Source organism: Microcebus murinus, chromosome 1 (assembly GCF_040939455.1).
Source record: "Microcebus murinus isolate Inina chromosome 1, M.murinus_Inina_mat1.0, whole genome shotgun sequence".
Classification (NCBI taxonomy): domain Eukaryota; kingdom Metazoa; phylum Chordata; class Mammalia; order Primates; family Cheirogaleidae; genus Microcebus; species Microcebus murinus.
In genome coordinates, this window is record NC_134104.1 from 77,861,339 (window position 1) to 77,878,768 (window position 17,430).

Genomic DNA, 17,430 nt, shown 5'->3' on the forward strand with positions numbered 1-17,430 from the left:
TACATCATCTGTAAGATGGGTACAAGACTAACTTATTTTTCTGAGACTAAACAGATCTCTTAATTTTCTCTTTCACCTATAAGATCAAGAGTCTACAATTCTGAGATCCTCTTTCTTTTACCCTTGCTTTTCTTCTCTCAAAAGCAACCAATAGAGTTGTACTGTCCAATATAGTAGCTCATAGCCAGATGTGGTTACTTAAGTTTAAATTATATTAAAATGAAGTAAAATTAAAAATTCAGGCGGAGCACAGTGGTTCATACCTATAATCCCAGCACACACTAGGAAGCCAAGGCAGGAAGATCACTTGAAGCCAGGAGTTCCAGACCTGCCTGGGCAATAGCGACACCTGCCTCTACAAAAAATAAAAAAATTAGCCAGCCATGGTGTCACCAGCCTGTAGTCCTAGCTACTTGGGAGGCTAAGGCAGGAGGATCACTTAAGCCCAGCAATTTGAAGTTACAGTGAGCTACGACAATGCCACTGCACTCTAGCCTGGGCAGAAGAGTGAGATCCAATCTCAAAAAAAAAAAAACAAAAACAAAAACAAAAACAAAACCCACAAATGCAGTTCCTCAAACTGGCCACATTTCACATTTCAAGTGCTCAACAGCCATCATCACAGGAAGGTCTATTGGACAGTGTTCGTGTAAGTAGGAAAGTGAGACATGAGCGGAGGAAGTACAGAACATGCAATATAAACAAAAGAAATACTGAGTAAGAAAACACACTGAGGCTGGGCGCGGTGGCTCACGCCTGTAATCCTAGCACTCTGGGAGGCCGAGGCGGGCAGATTGCTCGAGGTCAGGAGTTCGAAACCAGCCTGAGCAAGGGCGAGACCCCGTCTCTACTATAAATAGAAAGAAATTAATGGGCCAACTAATATATAGAAAAAATCAGCCGGGCACGGTGGTGCATGCCTGTAGTCCCAGCTACTCGGGAGGCTGAGGCAGCAGGATCGCTTGAGCCCAGGAGACTGAGGTTGCTGTGAGCTAGGCTGACGCCACGGCACTCACTCTAGCCTGGGCAATAAAGCGAGACTCTGTCTCAAAAAAAAAAAAAGAAAACACACTGCAAGGTAAGGGCTGCAGCGTCACAATGGTAGTGTAAGAAAAGAGAGACATGAGCAGAGAAAATACAAACACAAGACACCTAAACAAGTGGGATGCTAAGTAAGAGAACATACTGTAACAATAATAAAGATAAGGGTAACCACAACTGTCAAAAGAGACATAACAGAAATAACACAGGGCACATTATACATTATTATAGTTTCCTTCCCCCTCCCCAATGAGCTTTAAACACCACAATACATCCAGGCCTAACCATATAAGGTGACCCCCCACAGCAGGAAGGAGACAACATTCCCACTGGTCAAAAAAAAAGAAGAGCCAAGAAGGCCAGGCACTGTGGCTCACACCTGTAATCCTAGCACTCTAGGAGGATCGCTTGAGCTCAGGAGTTTGACACCAGCCTGAGCAAGAGCAAGACCCCACCTCTACACAAAATAGAAAAATTAGCCAGGCATGGTGGTGTACACTTGTAGTCCCAGATACTCAGGAGGCTGAGGCAAGAGGATCACTTGAGCCCAGGAGTTCAAGGTTGTGGTGAGCTATGATAACGCCACTGCACTCTGACCCAGGTGACAGAGTGAGACTCTGTCTCAAAAAAAAAAAAAAAAGGGAAGAGACAAAGTCACAAAGGAGGAAAGGCCAGGCAGAAGAAAAAGGGATACCACAGAAAACCCAGGGCCCATGTCCACTGGGACGTGGGGCTGCTCCTACTCCCTCCTTCTGGAGTGGACTATCCACTTGCTAATCTTTCTTGGCAGTCCACCTCCATGTCTGGAAGTGTACTTGCTTTATAAGCTTTGCTGCTTGCTGCTTCAAAACTGTCTCTTGCTTTCCTTCTTTGATTGTGAGAAGACAAGGACCAAGGAGGAGTTCAACATCTGGAAACCGACAGAACTCTACAAACCTTTACAAACTCTGCTAAAAATATTCTTTCTGCTACCCACTGCTTCCTCCTTGGGTTAGAATCCCTTCTATATAGTTTGCCATTCAGAAAATAATACGTACTTAATGAAAATGATAAAAAGGGTGATCTCTAACACAGAAGTGAGTAAAATAGATGATTACTGTAAATAATCATTTCAGAAACCTATGATGCCACCTTACACATCTAGGTATGAGCTAATCTTTTATTTTATTTTATTTTATTTTTTTTATTTTATTTTTTTTTCTTTTGAGCTAATCTTTATTTATATTTTTCTTTAAAACTGACTCACTTGGCCGGGTTCGGTGGCTCACGCCTGTAATTCTAGCTAGCACTCTGGGAGACTGAGGCGGGCAGATTGCTCGAGGTCAGGAGTTCGAAACCAGCCTGAGCAAGAGCGAGACCCTGTCTCTACTATAAATAGAAAGAAATTAATTGGCCAACTAATATATATATAGAAAAAATTAGCCAGGCATGGTGGCGCATGCCTGTAGTCCCAGCTACTCGGGAGGCTGAGGCAGCAGGTTTGCTTGAGCCCAGGAGTTTGAGGTTGTTGTGAGCTAGGCTGACGCCACAGTACCCACTCTAGCCTGGGCAACAAAGTGAGACTCTGTCTCAAAAAAAAACTGACTCATTTTTTCAATTTAAATAAATATATTTAAAAGATAATTTTAGGCCAGGCACGGTGGCTCACACCTGTAATCCCAGCACTTTGGAAGGCTGAGGCAGAAGGATCGCTTCAGAGTTCAAGACCAGGCTGAACAACATAGCACGAACCCATCTCTATAAATTTTTTTTTTTAATTAGCTGGGCGTGGTGGCAACTACTCAGGAGACTAAGGCAGAAGGACTGCTGAACACAGCAGTTAGAGGTTGCAGTGAGCTATGATCATACCACTGCACTCTGGACCGAGCAACACACTGAAGCCCTATCTCAAATAACTAACTAAACAACTAAATGATAATTTTAGCCAGGCAAAGTGGCATGTGCCTCTAGTCTCAGCTGCTTTGGAGGCTGAGGTGGGAGGATTGCTTAAACCCAAGTGTTTGAGACCAGCCTGGGCAACATAGCAAGACCTTGTATCTTTAAAAAACAAAAAATATAGGCAGGCAGATTGCTCAAGGTAAGGAGTTCGAAACCAGCCTGAGCAGAGCGAGACCCCATCTCTACTATAAATAGAAAGAAATTAATTGGCCAACTAATATATATATAGAAAAAATTAGCCGGGCATGGTGGCGCATGCCTGTAGTCCCAGCTACTCGGGAGGCTGAGACAGCAGGATTGCTTGAGCCCAGGAGTTTGAGGTTGCTGTGAGCTAGGCTGACACCATGGCACTCACTCTAGCCTGGGCAACAAAGCGAGACTCTGTCTCAAAAAAAAAAAAAAAAAAAAATACTATGGCATCAGTTCTCAAAAAAAAAAAAAAAAAAAATTCTTTTTTAAAGTGTACCCTGAACATGTGTATTTCACTGAAAAAAAAAAAGATAATTTTGGCCGGGCACGGTGGCTCATGCCTGTAATCCTAGCACTTCATGAGGCCAAGGCAGGAGGATCACTTGAGGCCAGGAGATTGAGACCAGCCTGAGTAACATAGCAAGACCCCACATCTCCACAAAAAAATAGAAAAATTAGCTGGGCATGGTGGTGTGTGCCTGTAGCCTCAACTACTTGGAAGGCTGAGGCAGGAGGATCACTTAAGCCCAGAAATTTTGAGCTTACAGTGAGCTATGATGATACCATTGTACTCTTCCCCCACAATAGAGTGACCCCGTCTCAATAAAAGAAAGAAAATACACAACCAGTCAGCTATCAAAAAGAAAGAAAAAAGATAATTTTAAGTTACTTCCATAAATGTAAAGCCAACATCATTTGCCTTATAAAGAAATGAAAACAATAATATTAAGTTCTAGCTGGACCTGTTAAAAACTGGGAAATTAGCATGTATTAATATTAAACAAATATAAAAGACACACTGGTACTAAATTAACATTTTCTGTTTGAAATAATCAAGCAAGACGTGAGCATCTAAAATAAGTAACTGAAAAAGATACACTTTCTTAGTATATAATCATAATTCAAATGTTATGTATGCTGTGAATATTGTATCCCCTAAAATTATTGCCTAAATTGACATCTATCCTGTGCTTTGGGAAATACTGTCCACTGAATTTAGTATAAATTCCTATTACTTAAAGTCCTCTATAGTTTGACCTTCCTCTCCTTCAGCCAATTTTTACCTAAGCTCTGTTCACTGTCTTAAATTTACATAACTTTCCTATACTGTTTCCTTTGCCTAGAATGCTTTTCCTTCCTATTGTTCTCTTATATCCTTTCCATCCTTCATGACCCATCTTACATACTAACTCCAGCAAACATTTACTAAGACTCTAAATCAGCTGAAAATTGGACAGGATATTATTAATATCTTTCTAATCGGCTAAGCACAGTGGCTCATGCCTGAAATCCTAGCACTCTGGGAGGCCGAGGAGGGTGGATTGCTCGAGGTCAGGAGTTCGAAACCAGCCTGAGCAAGAGCAAGACCCCATCCGTCTCTACTAAAAATAGAAAGAAATTAATTGGCCAACTAATATATATAGAAAAAATTAGCCAGGCATGGTGGCGCATGCCTGTAGTTCTAGCTCCTCGGGAGGCTGAGGCAGCAGGATCGCTTGAGCCCAGGAGTTTGAGGTTGCTGTGAGCTAGGCTGATGCCATGGCATTCACTCTAGCCTGGGCAACAAAGCGAGACTCTGTGTCAAAAAAAAAAAATATATATATATATATGTATATATATATATATTTCTAATGTATCATATCCTCATTTACAGTAGTATGTATGTGCCTGTCTTATACCCCCTACCATATAATCATGTAAGATCCATAAAAATAGAGACTCTGTCTTACTAATGGCTCTATATTCTGCAGAACCTAACACATTGCTTAGCATTAAGAGATGCTCAGTAAGTACTCATTGCATGTAAATGAAATATTAATAGACAAATCCACACTCAACTACCACATCTGGAGATAGACCCAAATTCAGTCATTTTTGATAAAGAATATATTACAGTATTCTACTCTGCCTTTTCTCTTTACTCTAGTTTTATTCTCTTCTAGCCCTTCAGATATATGGAAATAAAAAGATTTGTGACAACAAATTACATTGGTTCACTCAGCCATCTGAACTTCATCACTCAATTTGAAGTAGTTTTTACAATGTTTCCTCATCAAAAATAAAAAGCAACTTTTCTTATAGAAGCATTTAGAATTTTAAAATGCACATTCGGCACATAGCTTATTTAGCCGGAAAGATTACAGAAATTGCTGACAACAGTGATTACCTCTAGAAAAGATAACTGAGTAGGAAAGGGACAGGAAAGAGATTTACTTTTCACTGCATATACTTTTTACCTTTTGAATTTTGTCCCATGCACATATTTTTCCTATTAAAAAACTAAATTTTTAAAATTTATATTCAGTACCTAATCTTGGTCTTTTGGCTGGTATTTCATCAGTGTCCACAGTAGAAAACAGAGTGCTGAAAGAGAGAAAAAAGAAAATATATACATATATATATATATATATACATACACACACAAAAAAAACATTTCTATAAATTAACTTTCTATTCATATGATACACCCCATTGTATTACTTCATTATAAAATGAAATCCAGCTGATGTTTTAAAAGAGAATATTATTCTATAATAGGCTTTTAGTATTTGAAGACTTAGCACTATGGTTTCAACTATTTGAGAGAGACTCAAACTCCTTACTATATAATTTGTAATTAGATTTATAATCTGGCTAGAGTACAAACTTGAAACTGGCCAGCAGTCACTTAGCTAGTAAGTGAATCTAGGTAATAGCCTGGGACTAACCTTTCCTTTTTTCTTTTCAGAAATGATTTTTTTAAAAACAACAAGCAATTTCATTTTGAAAGATGACCCCCAAAGAAAGCCATTTTTACTTCAAGTGACAATATAAGCAGCCTTAAAAGACAAGTCTTAGGGGGAGGAGAGAGGGGCAAAAACCTACCTGAGGCATACAATGAACACTATTTTGATGATGATGAACACACTTATGGTTGTGACTCAAACATTACAAAAGTGATCCATGTAACCAAAAACATTTGTACACCCTTAATATTTTGAAATTAAAAAACAAGACAATTCTTAGCCAGAAAAAGGTATTATTTTTAACTGCATTTTTTTTTTTTTTGAGACAGAGTCTCACTTTATTGCCCAGGCTAGAGTGAGTGCCGTGGCCTCAGTCTAGCTCACAGCAACCTCAAACTCCTGGCTCAAGCAATCCTCCTGCCTCAGCCTCCCAAGTAGCTGGAACTACAGGCATTCGCCACCATGCCCGGCTAATTTTTTGTATATATATATTAGTTGGCCAATTAATTTCTTTCTATTTATAGTAGAGACAGGGTCTCGCTCTTGCTCAGGCTGGTTTCGAACTCCTGACCTTGAGCAATCCGCCCGCCTCGGCCTCCCAGAGAGCTAGGATTACAGGCGTGAGCCACCTCGCCCGGCCTTAACTGCATTTTTACCATGGAAAATATACATTAGTGGTAATAAGGAATTAGGGAATTCAGGGAAGTTTCTGGACCATATGTCAAGAATGTTAGAGGCTCACAGTATACTAATCATCTTTCTGAATCCTTATGATTAATCATATGTAGAAAATAATGAATGAGATCCCAGGATTCCATTCAGCTCATAACTTTAAATATCCCAACAAGATCTCCTGGCTTCATTTTGACTGAAAATTGGCTTACACTGAGAGAGTTATTTTAGATTAAGGACATAGGCATCTAAAGTGTAGTAAAGAACAAGGTTTTGATCTCTAAATCATGTTACCCTGACAGGAATTCACTTCAAAAAGAGAGGACAAGGGATAAGGAATTAACATTCACTTATTCAATTAGTATGTACCAAGTACTTATCATGCACCTTGGAGTAGAATGAACAAATACTACCCTTATATATATTAAGCATCAGTTTAGATACTTTATAACATGTTCTCAAATGATCCTCACATCAACCCCACAGAAAGGCAGAAAGGGGAAATAATTTGAAACCATCTGTCTCAGGAATGCATGATGCAATCTAGCCAACAACCAATTTCATCAATAACCTGCATTCTCGGATTCAAGTATTAATCATCTTGTTCACTCAAGCTCCTAGAAACCAACCTTTTTTCCACTTTCCTTGACATTGAAGCTTAATAAAAAATGAAATTAACCCTTGATCACCAAAAGTTGGAGGGAATGCATAGAATTTGTATGGTATTTTATTTTCTAGATTAATTCTTAGGCAAGGAGGTAGATACTATGAAATCGGACAAGCCAAGGAGTAAATGCTAAGTAAGAATATCTTTCAGTTTCCTTCAAATTTTAACTGAATTTTTGAGTACAGCCTAGTGATCTTTTTAAAGGAGTGATGTACCAATCTTTTTTTCTCATACAGTAATTCTAAAGCACAGAATCACTCCTTCCCTTCTGGCTCCAAACATACATACTGCTTGACAGCTGTTTCAGAACAAGACAGCTGCTGTTGTTTGGTGCTAAGAGAACAGTGCTTGCAGTCAAAACGGCTTTGGGCAATCTATAAATCTCACTTCCCTCAACTGCACTTATTGTCCACAGATGACACTTGGGAGTATGCTTTGTAAACAGTGAGCCACAACAAAGACAGTATTCCTTCAATTTTTAGTTTTCAGCCTAAGAACGGACAGAGCCCCATTTGTTGTCAAGCAACCAGCTTTGGCTCTGACAAGAACATCCAGGATCCCACCATCACCAGCCACCCCAAAGACAACTAGCGCCTTCCTTCATCAGGAGCTGCGTCCCCACAGTGTGGCGGGAGCGACTGCGTCACTAGGTCACCGGCGACCCGCAATCCTTCAGCCTCAGCCCAGAGACTTTCGGTTAAGCAGGGCCTGCCTGGCTAAATAAATCAACGCTATCTCGGCCTGAGAGCCCAGGATGGGGGAGGGGGCACAGCTAGGCCGGCGCTCAGCCCCCTCTCGTCTCACCTGTTCGAGCGCCGCCTCTTTAGGAGGGCCCGGGCAGGGGGCACCGATCGGTCGCAGAAACGGAAAATGGTGCCGAGAATCCTAACCAGCCATCTGTACATACCAGGCCCGAGCAGCAGCGGCGGCCGACACACCCCGAGACGCAAACCCCAGAGCTGTCGCCGCCGCTGCCGCCTTCGCCGCCTCGGCCACCACCGCCAAGGTTCAGTCGCTGACTTGTGACGCGATTTGAGGGCCCACAGATACAACGTCCCCAGGGCTACGAATGGCCCCCGCCAGCCACCGCTCCCGACGTCACCTCCTCAAGCCCGACCGGAAAGCTTTATCCTCAATCTGCGCGTGCGCAAACTAATACCGCCTCCTATTGCGACCCTAGCAACAGGAATCCCTGCAGAACGGACCCGGTCCAATCGCTGACGAGATCGGCAGCGCTGTGGGCGGGGTTTTCTCCTAGGCAGAGCCAGTCCGGAGTCGGCATGAGGGACAAGGCCCACAGGCCACACGTGAGACTGCTCTCCCTGGGGGGGAGCGTTCCGAGGGTCCAGAGCACAGTTGGTGCTCAGTGTTTGTTGAGTGCACAAACAAGGTCAGGTTAATTAACACATGCTTGCCGTTTTAGGCGTCTTTATTTTGCACATACCTTGTACCCCTAATTTACAGGCTTTGGTGACCTGAATGTCTTCCAGCAATCGAATGCGATAAGGAGTCTTATGCCAATTTTATAAATCAAGGAAATCGAGGCATATAGCCATTAAGTAATTTGCCCAAGATCACAAAGCTAGCTAGTGGCAAAGTTGGAATTTGACCCGGGATCTGAGTACCAGCACCAGTACTTCGCCCTTGAGGTCAGTCTACTTGGGAGACAGGTACATAGATAATTACAGATTACAAACAGGGTAAGTGGTCACTATGATAAAGGTGTGTGCAAAGTAGAGTGCAAACCAGAGAAGGAAAACCACATGCTGCGGGAGGGCAGGGAAGGGAAGGGAAGAACTCAACAAGGAAGGCTTCATAAAAATTTAAGTATGAAAATATTCCTGCAGCCTCCTCTCTTAGGCTGGCAGGGGGTGATGCTCATTACCCTCCCTCTATATTACAGAAGTCACAGCTCTAGTTAATTATCAACTATCGAACAGGTCCCACCCTGTTTAGTGATAGAAAACCCAGTCCCCTTTCCCAGACAATCGTTGAAAGCTTAAACATGCCCTACAAATCCATTCGTGGCTGCACTTGTTCCTTACCAGTGATTCAGTTAAGGCCAAACTTTCTGACTTGCTTGAACTTCAACCAAACACTACCCAGTACAGCCTCCTCCTTTGCTCAATAGATAGCATTCCTGAATTCTGCTGCAAACCACCCTCTAGCACTTCAGTACCACCAGCCACCCACCAGGCTGCCCACCCCACTTGGAGGGTGGGGGTCAGATCCTAGTGGATAGCAAATCTTAAGTGAGTACACAAGGCCCTTGCTAATTGTCTAAAGAATACCTGTTACTGAAAGTTTGGAATAACAGAAGAATTACAAAGCTGAGAAGTCTTAGGAGTGGCTATTAGATATACAGCATCTATAGGCCTTGCCCATTGTCTCCCAAAGGGACTCCCTTCCACCCAAGGCCATCTCTTCACTCTTCTCAACACTTTTGGTAATGCAGCCAACAGAAGAGACTTTCCCCTCCACCTCTACCCAGACAAATTTCAGGCTGGACTTCCAGTAAATGTAATTAGACCCCAGTTAAAAGAAGGCAACCACTGGCATTATTATGCAGAGCAGTTCGGTTATGTCTTAACTTTGCATTCCACTACAAGAGTTGGGCTTTGCTTTTTGCAAACCAAGAAGCCCACTCAAGTATTGAGAAACAGATTCTTCAAAACAAAAGTGTAGTCTTCATTGAAACATAAATCAGAAAACTACAAGCTGCTTTTGAATAGCAACCTATCCCAGGTCTGGCCACTAAGATTTAAGAAATATTGAACTCAGGTCTCATAGCATTCCAGTGCAATACCACATTTATTTTTTTCTTTTTCTGCCTCACAAATAGCACCCACACAAACTCAAAACTGAAATCCACCATGAAAAGTGGGAAGGCTTTGGAACTATAGAACTCAGTCAGAATCCTAGGGCCCCATCAGCAAACAGTAACTTGGGAGTGTAACAATCCACAGCCTCCTGCCCATTCACTCTCCCTCCACATCCTTAGATACCCTCAGATATGAAGAAAAGGAGATTCAGCCTCCTAGTCGCTCTCACCTGGAACTTGTCTGCTGGTCGGTGCCTTCGCTGTCCTGTGGTCCACAGTAGAGGCATGGCCCACTGCCCATCCACTGGCCAAGGAGCGGAATTATCCTTAACCCTAACCCCAACACTGCTGCAGCCATTTTCGGACCCAGGATCTCTTCACTGGAGGGCCACGGGAGAATGCCAAGGCCATATGGAGTAACAAGGACGCTGATATTTCTGCCCTTCGCTAGGAGGATAATTTGCAAGCTTTTACCGCAGGAGGGGCACAACCTCATTGTTTCAGCTTTTGCAGGGTATCCCAAACAGATGCCCAGTTTTCTAAAAAGATCCAGCTGAAATCCTCTCCTTTAAACCTTTCCAGGGCCCTACCCCCATCTTCCTCAAAACCTCCCTCCCTCCCACAGAACAATGAAGACCCAGCCCTCGAATCCGTTCTTTTGTCTTGCAAATTTTCTCTTTAGAAGCATTTGGAGAATGTTAAAAGATTTCTTCTCACTTTTTTTTCCATACCTCTGAGCGGAATTCTGCGCTGTTTGCTGGAAGGGCTAGAGGCCTGTAGATGAGATTTAGTTGAGTTAGGCCTAATGCGCCTAAAACCAACATAATTGACCACTGTGAATATTAATTTCCTTCTGAGTACCAACTCTTCTGATACTTAAGAAAAAACGTGTCCTCCTAATACTGAGACTTTGATCTTATTCAATTTGTACAATAATAACCTTGGCCTTATTATGTCCAAAGGAAGTGCACTCCTTTCTTGTCCTGGATTTCATTACAAAGCTTGCCCACACTGACTGCAAACGGCTTGGCTTGCCTTCTGTGGAAAAATAGGAGCAGGTCCTAGTCTATAAAATGGGGTTAATAAAACCTGCCTCTCAGATCTGTGGATAGATTAAATGTGTTTGTGTATGTGAAAGGCCTATTCTTTGCCCATCACAGCTAAGTGCTCAATGTTTCTCTTTCCTCTCTTTCCTTCTATCTAATCAGTTCTTGAACCTGACGGGTCTTTCCCGGATCTCGGCCTCCCTCTCTAACCCTATCAGAACTACTGTCCTTTAGGGTCTGATCATTTTCTCACACCATTGCCATAGCCGCCTTCCCTTCTACCCTTTCTCTCTTCTATGCTGTTTGCAGAGTGATCTCTCTTTTGTTGTCTTTTGTTCGGTGCTGTCTTTTATTGTTAAGCAAGGTAAATTTATATTGTTGTTCTTAATTATTAATAAAGGTAAATTTATAAATTAAGTCTGTCTTTTTCTCTTACTGAATCACCAAAAAATGGTTGGATTGATTGTCATCAAACTTGTGATGTTTGTTTAGGATGATCTGACTTAAAATATAGGCCATAAAATTAACTTCGGATGGCCCTAGAGAAAGCCTTGAAAGGAGAGACTGGTATCTATCCCTGGGAACAGCTGAAACTCCGGAGCAGCCAGAAGAGGGGGATGCCAACAAGTGAAAAATGCCCTACTGGAGTAAGACAGCCATGAACCCCTCAGATGGTTCATGATGGTTCCAACTCAGAAGTTACAAGCATCGACCTTCCAAATTACAGGATTTTTCCACGGAGTTGCCTCTCACACCGGCTACAACTCTGTATGCATGCTTCAGGGAATAATTGTCTAAAGAAGGATCCCATTACCAATGCTTGGGAAGACAGTTAACTAAAAATAAAAGCAGAAGTCTTTCTCTAAGGACAATATTTCAAAATAACAATTTAAGATCCAAGTAAATCTAAAATATATAGTACCAACAGACAATTATTTAAATATTGGCTATTCCTCACAAATTTTTGTTTCTTCTTCTTTTTTTTTTTTTGTAATAGAACTTTTAGAAAGAAAAAGTATTTTGCTTCTGTCTTGCCAGTGTGCACACTGGCCTTGTCAGAGCAGGCTCTTGTTAAAATGTTCTGCACAGCACTCTGAAAACCAGCAGTTATTGGAAAACACTGGCCTTGCATTTTGTTTGATACATTGTTTGTAAGGAAGTCAAAGTATCTGAAACAAATTAGCTCTATGCCATGAAAAAGACTTCTTAACCCAGAAAAGCAGTATGCAGATGTTTTTGCTTCTTGTTCTGTAATAAACTATCAAAAATGGTTTTTATTTGCATAATATGAATAAGTTAACATACAGAGATATTATCTTTCTATTATATAGTATAGATTATGTATTAGTATTATAGCATATTCATTTGTATTATTTTATAATAACATACTAACTTTTAAATAAGTTAATGTGAAAAAGGTTGGGTTCCCACTACCTTAAAGATAAAATCCAGTATCCTAAGCATGGCATGCAAAGTTCTTCAAATTACTTTATCATTTCCCTAATCACACATACCCAACTCTGAAGCCACACTTCTTGCACACCTCCAAGTCTTTTCTCTCTGCCTGGAATATCCTTCCCCACCTTCCTCACTCACAAACTCCTGCCTACTCTTTGGAACTCAAATGAAAGTGCACCTTCTCTGTGAAGCTTTTCCAAAGTGTCAATAGGAAAAAAAAAAGCTAAACTCTGGGCTGGGCACGCGGCTCACGCCTGTAATCCTAGCACTCTGGGAGGCCGAGGCGGGCGGATTTCGAAAACAGCCTGAGCAAAAGTGAGACCCTGTCTCTACTATAAATAGAAAGAAATTAATTGGCCAACTAATATATATAGAAAAACTTAGCCGGGCATGGTGGCTCATGCATGTAGTCCCAGCTACTCGGGAGGCTGAGGCAGTAGGATTGCTTGAGCCCAGGAGTTTGAGGTTGCTGTGAGCTAGGCTGACGCCACGGCACTCATTCTAGCCTGGGCAACAAAGTGAGACTCTGTCTCGAGAAAAAAAAAAAACAAAAAGGCCATACTCTGTAAAATAATTTTAAAGAGATTTACTCTGAGCCAAATTTGAGGACCATGACCCAGAACCATGCCCAAGAAGCCTTGAGCAAGTAGACTTGCTAAGGTTGGGTTACAGTTTGGTTTTATACATTTCAGGGAGTCAGGGGTTACAGGTAAAGTCATAAATCAGTATGTGGGAGACATACATTGGTTTGGCCCCAAAAGGTAGGACATCTCCAAAGGGGGGAATGTTTTGAGATAAAGGGCTGTTTATCAGAGACAAGCTACCAGCTGTATATTTGTTGTGTAAATTGAGGACCTGCAGGTTTGTCTTGCATACCCTTAAACCTGTTAATAGGTTACAAAGGATGTCCCCAAGAAGGAATGGGGGTCTGATGAGGCATGTCTGACCTCCCTCCTCCTGGCAGGCAATTTAACGTGTTTCCCCAAAAATAAGACAAGGGTCTTATATTTATTTTTCCTCAAGAAGACACCATAGGGCTTATTTTCAGGGGATGTATTATTTTTTTTAAGTACGGTACAACAATCTACATTTATTCAGATACAGTTAAGTCGTCTTCTTCTGGAACATCATCATAACTCTCCAAACCCCGAATTCCATCCTGCATTTCTTGTGACTCTATTTCCTTTAGAACCATTGGCCAGGACCTGACAGGGGGAGCCGACCTTGTTGGTGGGGCTGCCTGCACCTTTCCGGTCACCTCTGGAATAGTAGCTGTCACAATGGAGCAGATGAGAAGGGCCGCTCCTCTTCTTTACCGCTCGGCGACTAAATGCTTGGGTTGTGCAGATACACTGCGTAGACACGCCCATCACTGGGTCTTATTTTCAGGGTAGGGCTTATGTTGGGCAAATGCTTAGAAATCCTGCTAGGGCTTATTTTATGGGTAGGTCTTATTTTCGGGGAAGCACGGTAGTTTTAGAATATACCTTTGGCCACAAGGGGGTCCATTTAGTCCGCCGGTGGGGGGTAAGCCTTAAGATTTTATTTTAGTTCACAAATGCCTCCTCTTTCTGGGATTCCCAACTTGTCCTTGCTTCCCCTACTCTTCTCACATAGAATTTGTATCCATGTCACGATATTAGTATTATTATTGTCAGCAGCATCATCCTTAATGTGTCTGTCTCTCTGACGGAAGGAGTCATGCCCTATGTTTTCCTTCTTTTACTGGGAGCTCAAGAAATGTTCGATAAATGAAGTAATGAAGAAATGAAATGAGTATATGGATTTGGAGAAAGTTACCTTAATCTCTTTGTAGGTTATGAATCAAGGAAATAGACTTATTTTTCCATATTTGGACTGTGAGAAGTGGCAGGGTCACTGATGTGGATGGGAAGAGAAAAAGGTGTTACAATGAGTCATATGCCAACCTGGAGCCCTAGACTAGGGTGGGTGGGGACATAGGTCACCTTTCCTGGCTGTTGAAACCAATGAGAGTTATAAAACCTCCTCCCCTCAGTTCCATGATACTTCATACCTGTTTTTCCTGTCCACATATTTGGAAGCTTGCCTGGACTTTTTACTCTGCTCTCTGTAGCAAGTGATTTCTAGGTTTAAAAAAACATTTTAGGAAGGCCAGGCATGGTGGCTCTCACCTGTAATCTCAGCACTTTGGGAGGCTGAGGCAGAAGGATCACTTGAGCCCAGGAGTTTGAGACCAGCCCAGCAGCATAGCAAGATCCCCATTTCTACAAAAAATGAAGAAATTAGGCACAATGACATGTGCCTATAGTCCCAGCTACTCCAGAGGCTAGGAAGTTCAAGGCTGCAGTGAGCTGTGATAATGCCAGTGCACTCCAGCCTGGGTTACAGAGTGAGATCCTATCTCTAAAAAAAGAAAAAAGCCACTATACAATACTAGGTTGGAAATGAAGAAAATTGAATTGACATTCTTGAGTTGTGATCATTTATCAGGATCATAGGATTGAGAAAATCTTGATTAGCTAATTGGACATGAAGAAATGGTTTTCCTCAGAACACTCTTGAATAAATGTTCTTTCTAATGATTATAAGAGTTGACTCATCTTTGGAATTTAAAAAAAACTTTTATTTTGAATAATTATTAGTTCACAGGAAGTTACAAAAATAAGCTAGGTACAGTGGCATGCACCTGTAGTCTCAGCTACTCAGGAGGCTGAGGCAGTAGGATCAGTTGAGCCCAGGAGTTTGAGTCCAGCCTGGGCAACACAGCAAGGCCTCATCTCTTAAAAAAAAATATATGGACCCTGTGTACCCTCACTCAGTATTCTCTAATTGTTAACATCTTATATAACTATAGTGCACTATCAAAACCAGAAAATTGACATTTTCTGTATAATCCACAGACTCATTTAGATTTTACCAGTTTTACATGTACTGTTATATAGTTCTATGCAAACTTAACATCTGTGTAGTTCCTGTAGCCACCACCACAATTAGATACACAACTGTTTCATCATATAAGATTCCTTTATAGTCACACCCATTCTCCTCCTCTCCTCTCCATCTTCCTCTGCTCTCCCTCGTTCCTAGGAATGTTTTTGGTTTTTTTGTTTTTTTAATTTTTTTTTTTTAGACAGAGTCTCACTTTATTGCCCAGGCTAGAGTGAGTGCCCTGGCGTCAGCCTAGCTCACAGCAACCTCAAACTCCTGGGCTCAAGCAATCAGCCTACTGCCTCAGCCTCCTGAGTGGCTGGGACTACAGGCATATGACACCATTCCGGCTAATTTTTTCTATATATATTAGTTGGCCAATTAATTTCTTTCTATTTATTGTAGAGACGGGGTCTCACTTTTGCTCAGGCTGGTTTCGAACTCTTGACCTCGAGCAATCTGCCTGCCTCGGCCTCCCACAGGTGTGAGCCACTGCACCCGGCTCCTAGGAATGTTTTTTATGTATATATTTGATATTTCTCACTAACATCCAAAAGAAGGGACAGGTTCTCCCATTGACTTTTTGTGCTGTTCTGAATGCCTGAGGGAGCACACAGGAAATTAGAGGATCTTTTGTGCCTACCAGCAAGAAAATCATTAACAGAAACACAAATAGGCTTCCCAACAGAAATTATTCTTGCCCTAGCATGGTGGTGGCTCACGCCTGTAATCCTAGCACTCTGGGAGGCCGAGGCGGATTCCTCGAGGTCAGGAGTTCTAAAACAGCCTGAGCAGGAGCGAGACCCTTGTCTCTACTATAAATAGAAAGAAATTAATTGGCCAACTAATATATATAGAAAAAATTAGCCGGGTATGGTGGCGCATGCCTGTAGTCCCAGCTACTTGGGAGGCTGAGGCAGCAGGATTGCTTGAGCCCAGGAGTTTGAGGTTGCTGTGAGCTGGGCTGACACCACTGCACTCTAGCCTGGGCATCAGAGCAAGACTCTGTCTCAAAAAAAAAAAAAAAAGAAAAAAAGAAAAAGAAAAAGAAATTATTCTTATTCCTATAATTGGCTAGTTTCCAAGAAAATGTACATTGGTTCTGTCTAGATAAGCACTTGGCATGGCACTTAAAATGGATAGGAACTCAACAAATATTTATCAGGCAAGTACATTGACCTAACAGGGAGCAATGCATTTCCTAACAGGTTCTTAAGAGAAAAGTGAAACCATTCTCCATTAGTTCTGAAATTAGTAAAGCTTACAACAAGTGAAAAAATAGACATGCTGACCAGTTCATCTACTTGGTTTTCTTATTTACATTTCCTTAATTTATTTCTCCCAGGCCAGGGCGCAGTGGCTCACGCCTGTAATCCTAGCACTCTGGAAGGCTGAGGGGGGCAGATTGCTCAAGGTCAGGAATTCGAAAACAGCCTGAGCAAGAGCAAAACCCCATCTCTACTATAAATAGAAAGAAACTAATTGGCCAACTAATATATATAGAAAAAATTAGCCGGGCATGGTGGCACATGCCTGTAGTCCCAGCTACTTGGGAGGCTGAGGCAGGAAGATCGCTTGAGCCCAGGAGTTTGAGGTTGCTGTGAGCTAGGCTGACGCCACGGCACTCACTCTAGCCTGGGCAACAAAGTGAGACTCTGTCTCAAAAAATATATATATTATTTCTCCCAGCAGAAGACAAAAACAGAAACAGATTAACGTGCTGAATAAAGTCTCTCACTGAAACATTAAGGCTCTAAGGTGCTCTCCATTCCTAAAATCCCACCTGGGTCCCTGTCCTCCACAGCTTGCCTTCCAATGGGAGGGGAAGGTACAGATCCTGTAACCAGTTAGGTAAGAACAATAATTACTACGGGTAACTAACCTAGTGCTGGTCCACTAACCTGAATTCAAATTCCACGTCTTCCACACTAGTCATGCAGCATGAAGCAAAGCATTTAAGTT

General features: G+C 42.0%; 1 protein-coding gene across 2 annotated transcripts in view; it reads right to left on the bottom strand.

Annotated features, from left to right (window-relative positions):
* The window catches only part of SENP2 (SUMO specific peptidase 2), a 39,622-nt gene extending 31,280 nt beyond the window's left edge, over positions 1-8,342 (bottom strand). For both annotated transcript variants that reach the window (XM_012749817.2, XM_012749818.2), the window contains exons 1-2: positions 8,038-8,342; positions 5,477-5,532 (exon numbers count right to left, since the gene is read on the bottom strand). In XM_012749817.2, the coding sequence (XP_012605271.1) occupies positions 5,477-5,532; positions 8,038-8,138 (157 nt within the window). In that variant the 5' untranslated portion in view covers positions 8,139-8,342. The remainder of the gene's footprint in view (positions 1-5,476; positions 5,533-8,037) is intronic.
* Positions 8,343-17,430: the final 9,088 nt, after the last annotated feature.